This window comes from Lates calcarifer, linkage group LG7_1 (genome assembly GCF_001640805.2).
Source record: "Lates calcarifer isolate ASB-BC8 linkage group LG7_1, TLL_Latcal_v3, whole genome shotgun sequence".
In the NCBI taxonomy this organism is placed as follows: Eukaryota; Metazoa; Chordata; class Actinopteri; family Centropomidae; genus Lates; species Lates calcarifer.
This window is the reverse complement of record NC_066839.1, coordinates 3041661-3060603: the sequence shown is the minus strand read 5'-3', so window position 1 is coordinate 3060603 and position 18943 is coordinate 3041661. Positions and strand designations below refer to the sequence as shown.

The 18943-nt window shown below is 42.2% G+C and overlaps 1 protein-coding gene across 24 annotated transcripts in view; it reads right to left on the bottom strand.

Moving 5' to 3' along the window:
- Positions 1-18943, bottom strand: part of LOC108887501 (uncharacterized) — a 63880-nt gene that overhangs the window by 28647 nt on the left and 16290 nt on the right. For 4 of the 24 annotated variants that reach the window (XR_007813584.1, XM_051071712.1, XM_051071720.1 and 1 more), the window contains exons 4-7: positions 5151-5354; positions 4615-4710; positions 4285-4377; positions 4173-4201 (exon numbers count right to left, since the gene is read on the bottom strand). The exons of 5 other annotated variants lie outside the window; for them this stretch is intronic. Coding sequence is in view for 11 of the 19 variants with exons in the window: in XM_051071712.1 (XP_050927669.1) it covers positions 4173-4201; positions 4285-4377; positions 4615-4710; positions 5151-5354 (422 nt within the window). In the remaining 8 variants the exon portion in view is untranslated. Of the gene's footprint in view, positions 1-2356; positions 3352-4172; positions 4202-4284; positions 4378-4614; positions 4711-5150; positions 5355-11159; positions 12191-12288; positions 12382-18232; positions 18405-18943 lie in introns of those variants that run through there. 15 more of the 24 variants (XR_007813585.1, XM_051071710.1, XM_051071721.1 and 12 more) reach the window with 9 other exon arrangements.

Below are 18943 nucleotides of genomic sequence, written 5' to 3'. Positions count from 1 at the left end.
CAGTATTTTGTTCTAACAAGACAGTTTGAGCTGAAAACATTATGATGGAAATACTCACTGGTAACAACAGACAGTTCAACCAGAGCATCTGGACCTTGTTGTCCTGATCTGTAAAACTGTCTGCAGTTGTAATAACCAGCATTCTCAACTGTGACCTTCTTTATAACCAGAGAACAGTTCTCTGTGACACTCAGTCTGTCTGATTTAGATTTGGCTGCTTCATGAATCTTCCCAAGTTCAAACAGATGTACTGTTGATCTGCTTCTTGAACTAGTGAAGATCCAGGTAGTTCTGTCACATTGATCCTGATCATCTCTCACATGTCCACAGGACAAAGTGACTTCATCTCCAACTCTGACAGTGAAGACTGAAGGGTTTTGTCCATTTGCTGCTGTTGACAAAGAGAGAAATATGAAAAATGAATTGAAATAAAAATCTGACTTAATGTGACAGTAATTTTAGAAACAATAGAAATTTACAAATGTGTCTCGTCCTTGGTTTCAAAGAGTCCATTAAACTCACTCACAGTCTAGACTGTCTGATTAAACAAGACAATCCATAATAAAGTACCATGAGTAATATTAATGCAGTTGTGTGATGTTGATTTAATGTGTGTTCCATGTGTCCTTACCTGTAAACTGAAGCACCAGGATCAGAAATAAAGACATTTGAATCCATGTGAATTCAGCCATCATGTTTCTCTGTCTCTCTCCTACTTTGTCAGTCTCTTGTTCTCAGACTCTCAACTGTCAAAGTCTGTGAGGTGGTTTATTCTTAAAGATGAATTCAGCCTCTACTTCCTGTGATGAGTGACGTGTCACTTCCTCATGGTGACTTCAGTCTGTGTTTGCTGTTTTTGTCAGGTATTAGCTTGTCATCTCTTGTACATATTAAAAACATAAAACTGTAAAAAGGTTTATGTAAAAAAACCTCTTCAGGTCAAAATGTAAAATCAGTTGCTACACAGACTAAACTGCCTTAAACACACTATTTATTAATATCACCACCACTAATGCACAACACTGCACCGTGCAAACCAACAGGTTCACACTGTGTCTGGTCTCACGGTCTATTTGCAGCATGTTAAACCACATGTCCTGTTGTTCACAGTGAGAACAACAGCAGCAGAGCTCTGGAGGTGTTACCCTCTAATGATGACCTGATGAACATCAGAACATGTTGGTGAACATCTGACTGAACTATCTTTAAATTCCAAGCATCAGGTTCCCACACTTCTATTTTTGAACACCTGTAGTAGCAGGTCAGTTCATGTTGATGTGTTAAATGATTTGTTACTTTTTTGCAGAATCACACACTGATCAGCCACAACATTAAAACAACTGACAGGTGAAGTAAATAACATAGATCACCTTTTTACAATACAATGTTCTGGTGGGAAAAACTGGTCCTTTTCCATGCGTCACATACCTAAACATTGTTGCAGACCAATCACAAGCAAAGGCAGTTCTCTGTGGCAGTGGCCTCCTCCAGCAGGACAATGCTCCCTCCACACCACAAAAATGACTCAGAAATGGCTCAAAGAACACGACAAAGAATCCAAGGCATCAACCTCCAAACTTCCCAGATCCCAATCCAAATCTGTGAGATGTGCCTGAACAAATCAGATCAATGGAGGGCCCATGGCTGATGAGATTCAGCCACAACATGAACAGAGTAAAGAGAAAGGTGTTATCAAGACAAAGACCTGATTGAACACAGGTGAGCAGCAGACTGATCCCAAAAGGCCTGTGTCCTCCCAAACAGCCACAAGGGCCGAGTAAAAGAACAAGAACTCTGACAAAGTACAATCTAGTCTAGAGAACAGAAACACAACAACACAAACACTGCATCATACATCAAGATCCAAACACTGTCATGAGAAAGGTTTGAAACTAAAGCTCTCATTAAGGCCTGTGGGCTCCACAGTATTGAGCCTGTCAATCCAAAACATCACCTCCTCTGATGAGCTCGACTTTTTCAAGGCCAGTGAAACAAAGTTAAAATAAACTGATGAGACATGTTGGTGGTTCAGTGGTCAGTGAGGTCTTAGTTTCTGTTCTGCACCTTTACTTTGCATTGAATGAGTAATGGGAAATGTTTAGGTGTGAATGTGGACACAGCAGCAGAGGTCTGGTGGTTTGTTCTGATGATTAAAACTTTAAATTTGGAAAACCTACAGCGCTGACAGAAACAGTCAAAAGACAAACAGGTAATTGTGGTGAAATGATCACCTGATTCCAAAGAAGAAATTTACCAGTAGAATTAGATTTTTCCTGAAAATCAGTTGAGGCTACAAAAAGGTTTGACTCAACCTTGTTAAAAACCTGCAGGCCTGCAGACAGTGCTGTCTCTTTACCTTCAGTGAGCAGTTACGTCTGTGGTGACGTGAGCTTGTGGTTTGGTTGGTCTGTCTATTAGTTCCCATTAAAGAGGTCAAAACTCCAGCAACACTTGTAGTTTATAGAACAACTTTATTGTCAGACCAGCATGTTCCAGCTTGTGTCCTTCATCAAAGTCATTCTAATAACATACTACAGATAACATTTAGATAAGGAAGCTGTAAAGTAGAAAAATTCAAAAACAACCAATCACATGCATCCACATACACATCAGCCAATGGGGCTCTTATAAGGATGGGTTGGGTTTATGGTCATGTGACTTCAGGCCAATCGTTGTAAGGCCTTCATTAGTTCCCACAAACCAATACACGGAAAAACACTTAAAACACTAAAAACAAAAATATGATTCATACTTAAAATATGTTAAACCATTCTGTAAATAATTTACAATAAATCAGAGAAAATGTGGACATGAGTAAAATATTTCATGAACAGATTTAAAAATCCTCATTGTGCCAATGTGGGGACACAGTATGAAGAGTACAGTTTATATCATGTCTGTTCCCCTTTTTCACACTGTTCACCTCTAGATGGCGTCTCAACTCTCTCAATGACTTCATGTCTCATACAGCTGATACTGTTAAACATTGAATAAGATTCAGAGCCTGTGTCCACTGTAATGGACATCAGTTATCAGCCAGTTATAATGTATTGATTTAACATTTTGTAACTGTGTTGTCATTTTACCAAAACTAAGCCAAGAAAAGAAACAATATGAGAAACTATTAAGATCATCCTCATCATAACTCTTAACATTTTAAATCTATGAGCTAAACAATCATGCAGTTGTTATAAAAATATAATGCTATATTTAATAAGTAACATGTTATTTGTTTGGTTACTTGATGGTAGCATAGAGGTTGCTGAGATCAATGGAGGCTCCAGCAGAAGAGGAGGAGGCTTTCACAGTGCTGTAGGTCACTGCACCACCTTCACCATCATCACCCTGAACCTGGGAGGAAACAGTACAACACATAAACTTAACACAACATCAGCTGACAGGAGTTCAGGAAGTCCTGATGTTTCTGACATCTAACAACTGAAATGTTCACTTTTCTGCAGCTTTTATCTGCTGATCAGATGATGAAATATGTTGTGAAGTTGACATGTTGGTCTGATGGTGGCGCTGCTGTGTAGTGAGGGCTTCACAAAGAACAAAAAACAAAAAATCAAATCATCAGGTATAACCAATCAGACAGCTTACCCGAGCTTTACTCTTGGTGTTCTTGGTGTAGCTGATGGAGGCGTAGGAAACACCATGTTCAGGATCAGTCTACACAGTGAAGACAACATAATAACTGTGAATTAATACTGAACTAATAATTTAATTTCATTCACATCAAATCCAGTTGAATCTGTTCTTTGTTCTTCTTCTCTGTTGAAGGACAAAGTTAGATTCAAGAGTCTCTGCAGGGTTTAAGCTCAGTCCCTGTAGAAATACAGTTTAGTAACATTCAGTCATTGTGTTTCCTGAAAGCACATCACAGTGAACACAACACAAGCAACATCTGAGTACGACGTAAAGATAATGTGATGAATGAGATGGTGAAACATCTTCAGCATCTTATACTCCCAACAATTAACTGACCCTCTCTTCTGCAAACACTGACTGTTTTTCTACTGTGAAATCACTCATGTTTCTTATTTCATCGATTCTTTCAGGTGTAAAACTGCACAGTTAATTTAATAATGAGAAACAAAGACCACAAACCCCACTTCCATTTCTAAAACCATAACTGTATTAACATGTGATCATTCAGATTTAAAACTCACCATGTTTCCATCCGTCTGTCTTTGGTTCCCTGAAAAGAAAAAAGAGTTGAGTTTAGCTTTAACAGTGAAAGTTTATTTTTCATCTAAATGTTTCACCTGCTAATGTTCTCACCTCTAGTTTTCTTCCATCTGACGAACACAACAACAGATATTATGAGTGCTGCTAAACCTCCAGCTACAACGATGAGCCACCACCACCACCAACCTGGAGAGAGAATTTAGAAGAGATAAAAATAGTCAGTGGTGTTGAGATGATGAGCTGTTTATGATCATGTTCATTTACTGTCTCTGTATCTGTAATATTTTAACTGACAAACATCAAATGTCTGTTATTATCAGTCAGAAATGTTTTTCCTGTATCAGACATATCTCCTCCCACAGAGAGAGAGAGAGAGAGAGAGAGAGAGAGAGAGAGAGAGAGAGAGAGAGAGAGAGACATTACCTTGTGGTTGTGGATTGTTGTTTGCAGATGTTGTGTTGTTTTTTCCTCCTGATGTCCCTGGTTTGATTGTTGTTCTCACTCCACTTCCATCCTCACCTGAACAAATACAATGTGAACAGTGAGAAAACACCTCATGTTAAAATGTGACAAAGTAAACTTCAAATCCCTGAAATAAAGAAAAGTTCTGTGTGATTTTATTCACAAGGTTGAAATGATTCAAACAGCTCATCATATTCTCACCTGTTTTCTCACCTGAGCTCTGAGAGCTGAAGTTAAACTGCTGCACTTTTCCAGAGTCAATATCTGTCACTTTACACTTCAATAACTCATCATAGTTTATGATAAAGAGACATAAAGCTGATAATACTGTGAAGAGGATTACAACTGTTTAACAAAGCCACTGATGGAGTGAATGAGAGAATATCTCCACCCACAGCCGAGAGAGAGAGAGAGAGAGAGAGAGAGAGAGAGAGAGAGAGAGAGAGAGAGAGAGAGAGAGAGAGAGAGAGAGAGAGAGAGAGAGGTTCAGTCTCTACCTTGTGGTTTTGTTGGGTTAACGTTTGTGGAGGTTTTTTTATTTGTCCCTTCTGATGTTCTCTCTCTCATGGTTGCTGCTGTGGCTGTTGTTGTTGTTGCTGTAGTAGTAGTAGTAGCAGCAGCAGTAGTAGTAGTAGTAGTAGTAGTAGTAGCAGTAGCAGTAGTAGTAGTAGTAGTTGTTGTTGTTGTTGTTGTTGTTGGATCTGAACAAATAAAAGTCAATAAACTGTTCAGTGAAAACATACTTCATGTTTAACATCTGCAACAAACACATGACAAACAATGGTTCAATATTCAAACTTCACATCTGTCAAATGAACAATGATGTGTGTAATTATACATGTCAGTTTGAAATGATTTAAACAGCTCATCATATTCTCACCTGTTTTCTCCTTTGAGGTCTGAAGGCTGAAGTTAAACACCTGAACTATTTTACTGTAAATATCTGTCACTTTACACTGCAATAATTTGTAATACTGATCAGTCAGGTGAGATGTTTTAATGTTCACAGAGGCTGAACAGGAATGATGTGATGTCTCCATTACTGTGAAATCATCCTTCAGCCACTCTACTGTGTATTTACACCGTTCATATGTCCACACAGAGCAGTATAATGTCACCTGATCTCTGCTCTTCTGTTCAGTCACTGGTGAAGATGGAGATATTGTGAGAGAAAGACAACAAGAGTAAAATGAACTTCATCACTGTAATCAGAATTATTGTAATGTTTCAGTATTTTGTTCTAACAAGACAGTTTGAGCTGAAAACATTATGATGGAAATACTCACTGGTAACAACAGACAGATCAACCTGAGCCTGTTGAACTTGTTGTCCTGATCTGTCAAACTGTCTGCAGGTGTAACGACCAGCATCCTCAACTGTGACCTTCTTTATAACCAGAGAACAGTTCTCTGTGACACTCAGTCTGTATGATTTAGATTTGGCGTCTTCATGAATCTTCCCATGTTCAAACAGATGTACTGATGATCTGCTTCTTGAACCAGTGAAGATCCAGGTAGTTCTGTCACATTGATCCTGATCATCTCTCACATTTTCACAAGGTAAAGTGACTTCATCTCCAACTCTGACAGTGAAGACTGAAGGGTTTTGTCCATTTGCTGCTGTTGACAAAGAGAGAAATATGAAAAATGAATTGAAATAAAAATCTGACTTAATGTGACAGTAATTTTAGATCCAATAGAAATTTACAAATGTGTCTCGTCCTTGGTTTCAAAGAGTCCATTAAACTCACTCACAGTCTAGACTGTCTGATTAAACAAGACAATCCATAATAAAGTACCATGAGTAATATTAATGCAGTTGTGTGATGTTGATTTAATGTGTGTTCCATGTGTCCTTACCTGTAAACTGAAGCACCAGGATCAGAAATAAAGACATTTGAATCCATGTGAATTCAGCCATCATGTTTCTCTGTCTCTCTCCTACTTTGTCAGTCTCTCGTTCTCAGACTCTCAACTGTCAAAGTCTGTGAGGTGGTTTATTCTTAAAGATGAATTCAGCCTCTACTTCCTGTGATGAGTGACGTGTCACTTCCTCATGGTGACTTCAGTCTGTTTTTGTCAGGTATTAGCTTGTCATCTCTTGTACATATAGAGATTTTGTTTTATTGTTTAAAAAAAGAAACTTCAGGTCAAAATGTAAAATCAGCTGCTACACAGACTAAACTGCCTTAAACACTATTTATTAATATCACCACCACTAATGCACAACACTGCACCGTGCAAACCAACAGGTTCACACTGTGTCTGGTCTCACGGTCTATTTGCAGCATGTTAAACCACATGTCCTGTTGGTCACAGTGAGAACAACAGCAGCAGAGCTCTGGAGGTGTTACCCTCTAATGATGACCTGATGAACACTGTCTATTTGTGCCATGTAGCACGTTAGACCACATGAAAAGAAGAAAAGGAGGGCTGTGGGAGCTGAATGTGTAAATAACTGTCTGCATTAATGCAGCTCTTCTTTTCTTTCCACAGTGTTTATCAGAAACAGACAGGATTCATGGTGTTTGACAGCTCACATGAACAGACAGGTGAAGAGTCAAACTCCTCGTCCTCCAGAATCTGACTCTTGATGTTCATGGTGCAACATGGTGATACTGTAGCAGCTGGACAGATCACAGATAAGATGATATTTTACTGATCTGAGACCTGTTGGTTCCTCATTGTGTCTCTGAGGTCATTTGTTTTCTGAGAACTGAGGGGGAGGTGTTTTGATCAGAATGTGGGTACAACAGTAGCAGAGATCTGGAGGTTTTACCCTCTAATGACCAAATATACATCTGAAACACAAAGTGCTTCACACACTGATGAGTGTCTGAACTGTCTTTAATTTCCTGGAGGTGGAGCATCAAGTTCCCACACTCCCACTTTGAACACATGTAGCAGCAGCTCTGTTCATGTTGATTAGAAAAGGTTTGTTATGAGGAGCTATATGCAAAATTATCTACTACAGTTTCATTCATATGTTGTTTAGATGAATGTCAGAGCCCAGTGCAAACAGAGCTGTCCAACCCAACAGAGGGAAGAGGTGAGAGAACAGGAAGTGGAGAGCTGAGCAGAGACGAGTCTGAAGTATGGTCTGAGGTTCAGTGTTGTGATCTGTGTGTTTGACAGAGAGAGAGAGAGAGAGAGAGAGAGAGAGCAGCTCCTCACCTCAAACACCTTCTACCTGATTCTTCCTGCTTTTAGAAACAGACAGTTTGGCCTGTCCCACCACAAAGTTTAACAGCTCACACTTCTTTACATTCATTTTGTTGCAGCCAGCAGCAAAAATAAAAACACTTTCACACCAACTCTCACTACAGTGAAAAACTGTTTCTGGTTCTTGGCAGAAAGGACATTTACTGGACACTGTGGGATTGATGTTAGAAACAAAGCTGTTGACAGCCAGCGCCCCCTGCTGGATCCTCCACTGCACATCACCTGATCTCTCGTCTAACATCAGTTGCTCCTCAATCAGAGCCTCCTCCAGAGGCCAAAACAGTGAAGATGCAGGTTCCAGTCTGTTCCATTTAAAAAGAGTCAATGTTCTAAAAAGTCTCTGATAAAATGGAGGCAAGTCTCACATTTAATTATAAAACTACAGTTCATTAAAAACAAGGATGCATCTAAACCTGAACCTCTGTCCTTAAAATGCTGCTCATTATTTGTTTCCAGACCACATCATCATTTCCTGTGAGGTAACGTTGGATAAAGTGTAATCTAAAAGCTGCTACTCTGCTGCCCAGGTAAAGTTCACTGATGAACCATGATGGACTGCACTTTCTGTAACAGACCAGCAGGGGGCTCCATACATTTGAACCTGTGCCAGAGTTGATGCTGCCAGATTATTCATGATCAGGACTTCCTCTGTTCATGTGAGGTAACAGCCACCTTCCACTAGTCTGTCTCTGTGTCTCCTCTCTCCTCCTCCCTCTGTGTTTTATCAGCAGAGGAGACTCTCTCAGGACAGACTCAGACTAAGTGACCCTCCTCCTCAATTACAACACTGCTCTCAACCAGTTTGTTCTGATCAGAATCAGAATCAGACTTTATTGCCAAGTAAGTTTGCACATATAAGGAATTTGTCTTGGTATATTGGTGCTAAAGGACAGTTATAGTAAAAAAAAATAATAAAAAAAAGAGAGGAAAAAGCAAAAACTATATATACAAGGAACATAAATATATACAGAAGGAGCATGGGGGGGGGGTCCTACATCTTGTTGAGGAGCCCAGTTGCAGAGGGAAAGAAACTGTTCTTGTGGCGTGAGGTCTTGATTTTGATGAACCTGCCAGAAGGGAGTGTCCTGTGGAGTTTGTGACCAGGATGGGGGGGATTGGCCATGATCTTTCCTGCTCGCCTCAGGGTCCTGGAGGTGAACAGGTCCTGGAGAGAAGGCAGGTTACAGCCGATCACCTTCTCAGCAGACTGGATGACAGGCTGCAGTCTGCCTCTGTCCTTGGCAGTAGCAGCAGTGTACCAGATGGTGATGGAGGAGGTGAGGATGGACTCAATGATGGAGGTGTAGAAGTGCACCATCACTGTCCTTGGCAGGTTGAACTATTTCAACTGCCACAGGAAGTACATCCTCTGCTGGGCCTTCTCGATCAGGGAGCTGATGTTTAGCTCCCACTTGAGGTCCTGGGTGATGATGGTCCCCAGGAAACGGAAGGACTCCACAGTTCTGACTGGGGAGTCACACAGGATGATGGGGGAGGGTGAAGCTGTGTTCTTCCCGAAGTCGACAACTATCTCCACTGTCTTCACAGCGTTGAGCTCCAGGTTGTTTTCACTGGACCACATGACCAGCTGGTCAATCTCCCTCCTGTAGGCAGACTCATCCTCACCAGAGATGAGCCCAATGATGGTGGTGTCGTCGGCAAACTTCAGGAGTTTGACAGACTGGTGACTGGAGGTGCAGCTGTTGGTGTACAGGGTGAAGAGTAGAGGGGAGAGAACACAGCCTTGAGGGGAACCGGTGCTGATGGTTGGGAGAGAGTTGTCGTTGTGTTGGGGGAGGAGGGGGCCTCTAAGGTGTGCAGATTTGGAGAGGCCCTGACCCCTGCTGTGCTGGGGGAGGGTGAGAGGCTGATGTTGGTCAGGTGTGAGTTGTTCGTGGAGTGGGGGACTTTGGGCTTGCAGTTAATAATCTGTCTGAGTCCTCTCCAGACAGAAGCAGAGTCTCCTGCTGAGAACTGGTGTTGTAGTTTCTCAGAGTACAGGCGTTTAGCTTCTTTCACCGCCTTGCTGAACCTGTACTTTGACTCCCTCAACCTGACTCTGTCCCCACTCCCTGAACCAGGGTTTGTCATTGTTGTAACTCACCCTGGTGCATGTTGGTACACAGCAGTCCTCACAGAAGCTGATGTATGAGGTCACAGCCTCTGTATACTCATCCAGACTGTTGGTGACAGTCCTGAATACATCCCAGTCTGTGCAGTCCAAGCATGCCTGGAGATCCTCCACTGCCCCACTGGTCCACTTCTTTGATGTCCTCACAACAGGTTTAGAGAGTTTTAATTTCTGCCTGTATGCAGGAATCAGGTGGACCATGACATGGTCAGAGTGGACCAGTGCAGCGTGGGGGGCGGCGTGAAAAGTGTTGCTTACTGTGGTGTAACAGTGATCCAGAATGTGCCGAATCTCTTGTCTAACATCAGCTGCTCCTCAATCAGAGCCTCCTCCAGAGGCCAAAACAGTGAAGATGCAGGTTCCAGTCTGTTCCATTTAAAAAGAGTCAATGTTCTAAAAAGTCTCTGATAAAATGGAGGCAAGTCTCACATTTAATTATAAAACTACAGTTCATTAAAAACAAGGATGCATCTAAACCTGAACCTCTGTCCTTAAAATGCTGCTCATTATTTGTTTCCAGACCACATCATCATTTCCTGTGAGGTAACGTTGGATAAAGTGTAATCTAAAAGCTGCTACTCTGCTGCCCAGGTAAAGTTCACTGATGAACCATGATGGACTGCACTTTCTGTAACAGACCAGCAGGGGGCTCCATACATTTGAACCTGAGAGCTGGTGGCAGAGTTCCAGAGCTGCTCTGCTCCCCGTGGTGCTGAGGCAGGCAGAGGGCACAATGAAGTGGATGGAGGAGGAAGATCTGAGGGAGCAGGATGGGTTGGTGATGTGAAGGAGGTCAGACAGATATGAAGGGGCAAGGTTGTGGATGGAGGAGTTTGAATTCAATTCATTGCTGAACTGGGAGCCAGTGGAGTTGCTGTAGGATGGGGGTGATGTGATGGTATGAGGGGGTTGTGGAGGTTATGGAGGATCTTTTGAAGGAGGCCAAAGAGGAGAGAGTTGCAGTAATCAGTGCGGGAGGTGACGAGGCTGTGGACAAAGATGGAGGCAGCATGGGGGGTGAGGGAGGGGTGGAGTCGATTAATGTCGCATAGATGGAAGTATGTGAACCAGGTGATGTTATTGTGGGATTAGAATTATAGTGTGCTGTCGAGGATGACACCCAGACTCTGGGGAGGAAACTGGGGAGCTGTCAGTTGTAAAATTGAATATAAAAACTTTATTTACAAATGTTGTCATCATCAGCCATAACAAAGAGAAGATTATTACAGATTTCATTAAGACTCAAAGTCTGTTAAAGCCAAATACATACACATACAACACACATAAGGACACACATGTTAACACCAGTGCTTAACTAAGTCAACTGCAATGTTCTCCTCTGTACACTGAGTGTCACTGTTGCAGCTTCTACTCACAGCTAAACTTTGCATCTGGAATTTAAAGAAGTTCAATAAGACATGAATTTCCAAGTAAAAGAACAAGAACTCTGACAAAGTACAATCTAGTGTAGAGAACAGAAACACAACAACACAAACACTGCATCATACATCAAGATCCAAACACTGTCATGAGAAAGGTTTGAAACTAAAGCTCTCATTAAGGCCTGTGGGCTCCACAGTATTGAGCCTGTCAATCCAAAACATCACCTCCTCTGATGAGCTCGACTTTTTCAAGGCCAGTGAATCAACAACACATCCACTATTTCTGTATGTCTCATCATCTTCAGCATATTAACACAGGAATCTAATGTAATGTAACAGAAACAAACATTCAACAACCCAGACAAAAAGATGCAACAAGGAAACAACAAGAAAATAACTGTTATAAGGGAACTAAACATTAGGATTGAAAGTCCATTATTTCACTCACAGTAGTTGTCTTTGTTGTCTTGGTTGGTTTGGAGGGAAAAGGGCCTGCAGGCCAAAGGAGGAGGGGTTATAGAACTTCCTGGGTGTGGTTAATAGGCTGACAGGTGATTTCAGGGAAGGCTGGGTATCTAAACTTGTGATTTAACACATTGAATCGTCCAAATTTCCAGTTGTGATGATTGTTGTGTGATCAGAAATACAGACTTTAGGAGCTGTGTTGATTTGAGATGATATTTAACAGCAGTGGACTCATTTCTGTGGTGAGTTGATGTTGATCAGTGTATGACAGAAGCAGAAGGGTCTCCAACGTTTTCATAGTTGACTGGACCATCATCTTCATCTTCATCATTATTCACCTGTGAAAACAACACAGTGTCGACTTCAGCTTCAACAGGAAAAATCCAGCTTTATTCAACTTTTTGTTTCAAACAGTTTCATGTGTGAATGTTGTCACCTTTACTTCTTGTCCACACGTTGACTGTAACAACAGATATTATGAGTGCTGCTAAACCTCCAGCTACAATGATGAGCCGCCACCACCACCAACCTGGAGAGAGAATTTAGAAGAGATAAAAATAGTCAGTGGTGTTGAGATGATGAGCTGTTTATGATCATGTTCGAGAGAGAGAGAGAGAGAGAGAGAGAGATTTAGATTTTTAACAGTACTTTTTTTACATTTGGTTTAGAAATCACACAGACAGTTGTACGATCAACAAATCAGTTGAGGAAAGGTGTAAATATTAACTCTGTGCCGGTCGCTCTGCACAGCAGCTCCTCATGAGCCCATTGCTGTTCAAACATCTATATTCCCTGTGACCCTGTGGAAGCTGAACTCCAGCCTCAGTCTGGCCTTCACGTTGAGCTTCCACAGGGTCACAGCGTCAGTAGCGTCACACTCCGCTCTGTCACACAGCCGCGTTTTAAAAATTGTTTTTACACAACTTGTGTACAGAGTTTTTTTGTCAGCCTTGTGCAAGCTTAGTGTTTTTTTGTCAGTGCGCTTCAGTAGGGGGCCGCTGAGCTCTATGAACCCAGGGCACAGGTGGATCTCTGGGTACGGGTCTGTGGGGTCAGGCTCAGCTTCTCCCCTGCTGTGTTTAAGGAGCAGGACTCTCTCCTTCTCCGTCAGCCTCTTCTTCCAGAGCTCCAGGCTCCTCTGCGTCAGACGGACAGAGCGCAGTCCCAGCACAGAGCTCAGAGCTGTGCTGTCCATGAGTGCCGGTCCTGCTGTTTCTACCAGCTGCTCCAGGCAGAACATTTTTGAGCTGCACAGCGCCCCCATCAGCCCAGGCACGGTGCTGCAGCACACGTCCAGTTTGGCTCCACAGATTAAAGGCTCCTTCAACAACCAGTACAGAGAGTTACACTTCTCACTTCTTCTACATTTAAACAGCACCCAGGATTTAAAAACACCCTGATAAAAAGGAGGCAACCCACCTAACTTTAAAAACTTAGAATCAGTTAAAAACAGAGCAGCATCCAGCCCCAGGTTATTAACACGCCTGAGTATGCAGCTGGCCACATCTCTCCACACCAGATCCTCAGGTCCAGTCAGGTATCTCTGAATAAACTGGAGCCTGAAGGTGGCGGCCCTGCTGGCCAGGTGGACCAGGCCCTGGCCTCCCTCATCTCTGGATAAAAACAACACTGATTGTGGAACCCAATGTAATTTATCCCAGAAGAAATCAACCATCTTTGCTTGGATCTGGGCAATAAGACCTGATGGAGGGTCCAGACAGGCTAACCGGTGCCACAACAGAGAAGCCACCAGGTTATTCAAAATAAGGACCCTCCCTCTAAAAGACATCTGTGTGTGGATCCACCTCCACTTAGCCAGTTTATTATCCACTTTCTCTATGATGTTCTCCCAGTTTTTCTTTTCAATGTCGCTGTTTCCTATATAAACACCAAGGTATTTTAAACCCCCCCTTTTCCATGTGAGGCTCTGAGGGAGAACAGGGAGGCCCTCACGCCACTCACCAACAGCAAGGGCTTCACTCTTCCTCCAGTTCACCCTCGCAGCCGACACAACAGAAAACTTCTCAATCACAGAGTTTAAAACACACACGTCTTGTTGATCCTTGATAAAAACAACGACATCGTCAGCGTAAGCAGATAAAACCACACTGCTGTTAAAACCAGGTAAAATCAGGCCTCGAACAGATGACCTTATCTTTTGTAGGAGGGGTTCCAGGGAGAGTGCATAGAGCATCCCAGACAGAGCACAGCCCTGCCGGACGCCTCTATGCACTCTAAAAGGAGCACACAGGCCACCATTAAACTTCAGCACACTCTCAATGTCACTGTACAACACCTTGATCTTGGCTATGAGACCAGCGCTGAATCCAAACCTCTCCATGACCTTCCAGAGGAAGCCGTGTTCAACGCGGTCAAAAGCCTTTTCTTGATCTAATGAGATCAGTCCAGTGTTTATGCCTAATGAACTGGAGACCTCCAAAACATCCTGAATGAGGTAGATATTATCTACCATGGACCTGCCAGGCACACAGTACGTCTGGTCCCGCTGGAGAATCTGCTCCATGGTTCCTCTCAGCCGACTGGCCAGAGTTTTGGACAGAATCTTGTAGTCGGTGCAGAGGAGAGAGACAGGACGCCAGTTCCTGATGTCCTGTAAGTTGCCTTTCTTGGGCAGGAGGGTGAAAGATTTGTTGACAGTTAAAACAGAGTTAAAATGCCAATAGGCGCTTTTATGTAAAATGTTTCTGATAAAAACGTTACATAAAACCAAAGAATGATCCGTAAAACCAACTGGTAAAATCCTACACGTTTTAACAGCACTGACTCTGTGCTTTAAAACATAAAACCGATCCAGTCTGGCCAAAGAGATGGTGTTTTCTCTAACGTGGGACCATGTGTACTGTCTGCAGCCTGTATGCATCCCTCTCCACACGTCCACCAGGCCATGAGACGAGACCAGCTGCCTCAAGGCATGCTGGGATACTGGATGAGGCTCTGCATGGTTTCCATCTAAAATCTCATTCTCAGTACAATTAAAATCCCCACCCACGAATAAATAACCCTCTGAGCTACAGCCTTGGACAGGCCAGGCCTTGATTAAATGTCCCTCTTCACCACATCCAAAGCATTTTACAGAGGATGATGTTGCAAACAGAATATAATCAAAGTCATCCACACGGACTCGGAAGCGGTAATCAAACTCTTCATCCTTGTTGTTCAGTAGCATGAAGAGCTGCCTGCGGTGTTTCAGCCTGATAACACCTTCCTTATCGGGGACACCACCTTCCCATGTCTCGATAGTTCTTTGATCAGGAACTCATCACTTAAAAAAGGTGGCACGTTTGACAGAGTGATTTTTGTAGCTGCTGTGTCAGCGGGATCACCGGCTCAAACATCCCATTCACCGTGATGCCCGTCTCCACCAACCTGTTCACCTGTTCTACCTTTTCCAGGAACAGAACCACCGCACTGTTCATACGGGCAGCGGACTTCACAGAGCCGTGCCCGATTATTTCCCCCACAGCCAGTGCTACCTCCTCCACACTGCACGGAGAGCCAGCTCCGGTTTTAATACCGTGCTTCCTGTCAGCCTGGAGGAGGCGCTGCTGGACGCCATGCTCAGCTCCTCAGAGCGAGGCTGACAAACAAAGGACAAACAAACAAACACTAAACTAACTGAAGAGAAACCAACCACAGCAAAACTAAACTAACACACCTGCATTCATCAACACACACCACCGAAAATAATACAGAAAAAAGAAACAGAAAGAGAGAAAATACTCAATTTCATCCAACTCCTCCGCTCACACTCCAAAACACACTCACTCAGAGAGAGAGAGAGAGGAGAGAGGAGAGGAGAGAGGAGAGAGAGAGAGAGAGGTTCAGTCTCTACCTTGTGGTTTTGTTGGGTTAACATTTGTGGAGGTTTTTTTATTTGTCCCTTCTGATGTTCTCTCTCTCATGGTTGCTGCTGTGGCTGTTGTTGTTGTTGTTGCTGTAGTAGCAGTAGTAGTAGTAGCAGCAGCAGTAGTAGTAGTAGTAGTAGCAGTAGTAGTAGTAGCAGTAGTAGTAGTCAGTAGTAGTAGTTGTTGTTGTTGTTGGATCATCTGAACAAATAAAAGTCAATAAACTGTTCAGTGAAAACATACTTCATGTTTAACATCTGCAACAAACACATGACAAACAATGGTTCAATATTCAAACTTCACATCTGTCAAATGAACAATGATGTGTGTAATTATACATGTCAGTTTGAAATGATTTAAACAGCTCATCATATTCTCACCTGTTTTCTCCTTTGAGGTCTGAAGGCTGAAGATAAAATACTCTGCTTTTCCAGTGTCTCTATCTGTCACTTTACACTTTAATGCATTGTAATTCTGAATCTCAGTCAGGTGAGATGTTTTAATGTTCACAGAGGCTGAACAGGAATGATGTGATGTCTCCATTACTGTGAAATCATCCTTCAGCCACTCTACTGTGTATTTACAGCCTCCATATGGAAACACAGAGCAGGTCAAGTTGATCTTATCATCGTCCTCATGTTCAGTCACTGGTGAAGATGGAGATATTGTGAGAGAAAGACAACAAGAGTAAAATGAACTTCATCACTGTAATCAGAATTATTGTAATGTTTCAGTATTTTGTTCTAACAAGACAGTTTGAGCTGAAAACATTATGATGGAAATACTCACTGGTAACAACAGACAGTTCAACCAGAGCATCTGGACCTTGTTGTCCTGATCTGTAAAACTGTCTGCAGTTGTAATAACCAGCATTCCTCAACTGTGACCTTCTTTATAACCAGAGAACAGTTCTCTGTGACACTCAGTCTGTCTGATTTAGATTTGGCTGCTTCATGAATCTTCCCATGTTCAAACAGAGTTACTGTTGATCTGCTTCTTGAACTAGTGAAGATCCAGGTAGTTCTGTCACATTGATCCTGATCATCTCTCACATTTTCACAGGACAAAGTGACTTCATCTCCAACTCTGACAGTGAAGACTGAAGGGTTTTGTCCATTTGCTGCTGTTGACAAAGAGAGAAATATGAAAAATGAATTGAAATAAAAATCTGACTTAATGTGACAGTAATTTTAGAAACAATAGAAATTTACAAATGTGTCTCGTCCTTGGTTTCAAAGAGTCCATTAAACTCACTCACAGTCTAGACTGTCTGATTAAACAAGACAATCCATAATAAAGTACCATGAGTAATATTAATGCAGTTGTGTGATGTTGATTTAATGTGTGTTCCATGTGTCCTTACCTGTAAACTGAAGCACCAGGATCAGAAATAAAGACATTTGAATCCATGTGAATTCAGCCATCATGTTTCTCTGTCTCTCTCCTACTTTGTCAGTCTCTTGTTCTCAGACTCTCAACTGTCAAAGTCTGTGAGGTGGTTTATTCTTAAAGATGAATTCAGCCTCTACTTCCTGTGATGAGTGACGTGTCACTTCCTCATGGTGACTTCAGTCTGTGTTTGCTGTTTTTGTCAGGTATTAGCTTGTCATCTCTTGTACATATTAAAAACATAAAACTGTAAAAAGGTTTATGTAAAAAAACCTCTTCAGGTCAAAATGTAAAATCAGTTGCTACACAGACTAAACTGCCTTAAACACACTATTTATTAATATCACCACCACTAATGCACAACACTGCACCGTGCAAACCAACAGGTTCACACTGTGTCTGGTCTCACGGTCTATTTGCAGCATGTTAAACTACATGTCCTGTTGTTCACAGTGAGAACAACAGCAGCAGAGCTCTGGAGGTGTTACCCTCTAATGATGACCTGATGAACATCAGAACATGTTGGTGAACGTCTGACTGAACTATCTTTAAATTCCAAGCATCAGGTTCCCACACTTCTATTTTTGAACACCTGTAGTAGCAGGTCAGTTCATGTTGATGTGTTAAATGATTTGTTACTTTTTTGCAGAATCACACACTGATCAGCCACAACATTAAAACAACTGACAGGTGAAGTAAATAACATAGATCACCTTTTTACAATACAATGTTCTGGTGGGAAAAACTGGTCCTTTTCCATGCGTCACATACCTAAACATTGTTGCAGACCAATCACAAGCAAAGGCAGTTCTCTGTGGCAGTGGCCTCCTCCAGCAGGACAACGCTCCCTCCACACCACAAAAATGACTCAGAAATGGCTCAAAGAACACGACAAAGAATCCAAGGCATCAACCTCCAAACTTCCCAGATCCCAATCCAAATCTGTGAGATGTGCCTGAACAAATCAGATCAATGGAGGGCCCATGGCTGATGAGATTCAGCCACAACATGAACAGAGTAAAGAGAAAGGTGTTATCAAGACAAAGACCTGATTGAACACAGGTGAGCAGCAGACTGATCCCAAAAGGCCTGTGTCCTCCCAAACAGCCACAAGGGCCGAGTAAAAGAACAAGAACTCTGACAAAGTACAATCTAGTGTAGAGAACAGAAACACAACAACACAAACACTGCATCATACATCAAGATCCAAACACTGTCATGAGAAAGGTTTGAAACTAAAGCTCTCATTAAGGCCTGTGGGCTCCACAGTATTGAGCCTGTCAATCCAAAACATCACCTCCTCTGATGAGCTCGACTTTTTCAAGGCCAGTGAAACAAAGTTAAAATAAACTGATGAGACATGTTGGTGGTTCAGTGGTCAGTGAGGTCTTAGTTTCTGTTCTGCACCTTTACTTTGCATTGAATGAGTAATGGGAAATGTTTAGGTGTGAATGTGGACACAGCAGCAGAGGTCTGGTGGTTTGTTCTGATGATTAAAACTTTAAATTTGGAAAACCTACAGCGCTGACAGAAACAGTCAAAAGACAAACAGGTAATTGTGGTGAAATGATCACCTGATTCCAAAGAAGAAATTTACCAGTAGAATTAGATTTTTCCTGAAAATCAGTTGAGGCTACAAAAAGGTTTGACTCAACCTTGTTAAAAACCTGCAGGCCTGCAGACAGTGCTGTCTCTTTACCTTCAGTGAGCAGTTACGTCTGTGGTGACGTGAGCTTGTGGTTTGGTTGGTCTGTCTATTAGTTCCCATTAAAGAGGTCAAAACTCCAGCAACACTTGTAGTTTATAGAACAACTTTATTGTCAGACCAGAATGTTC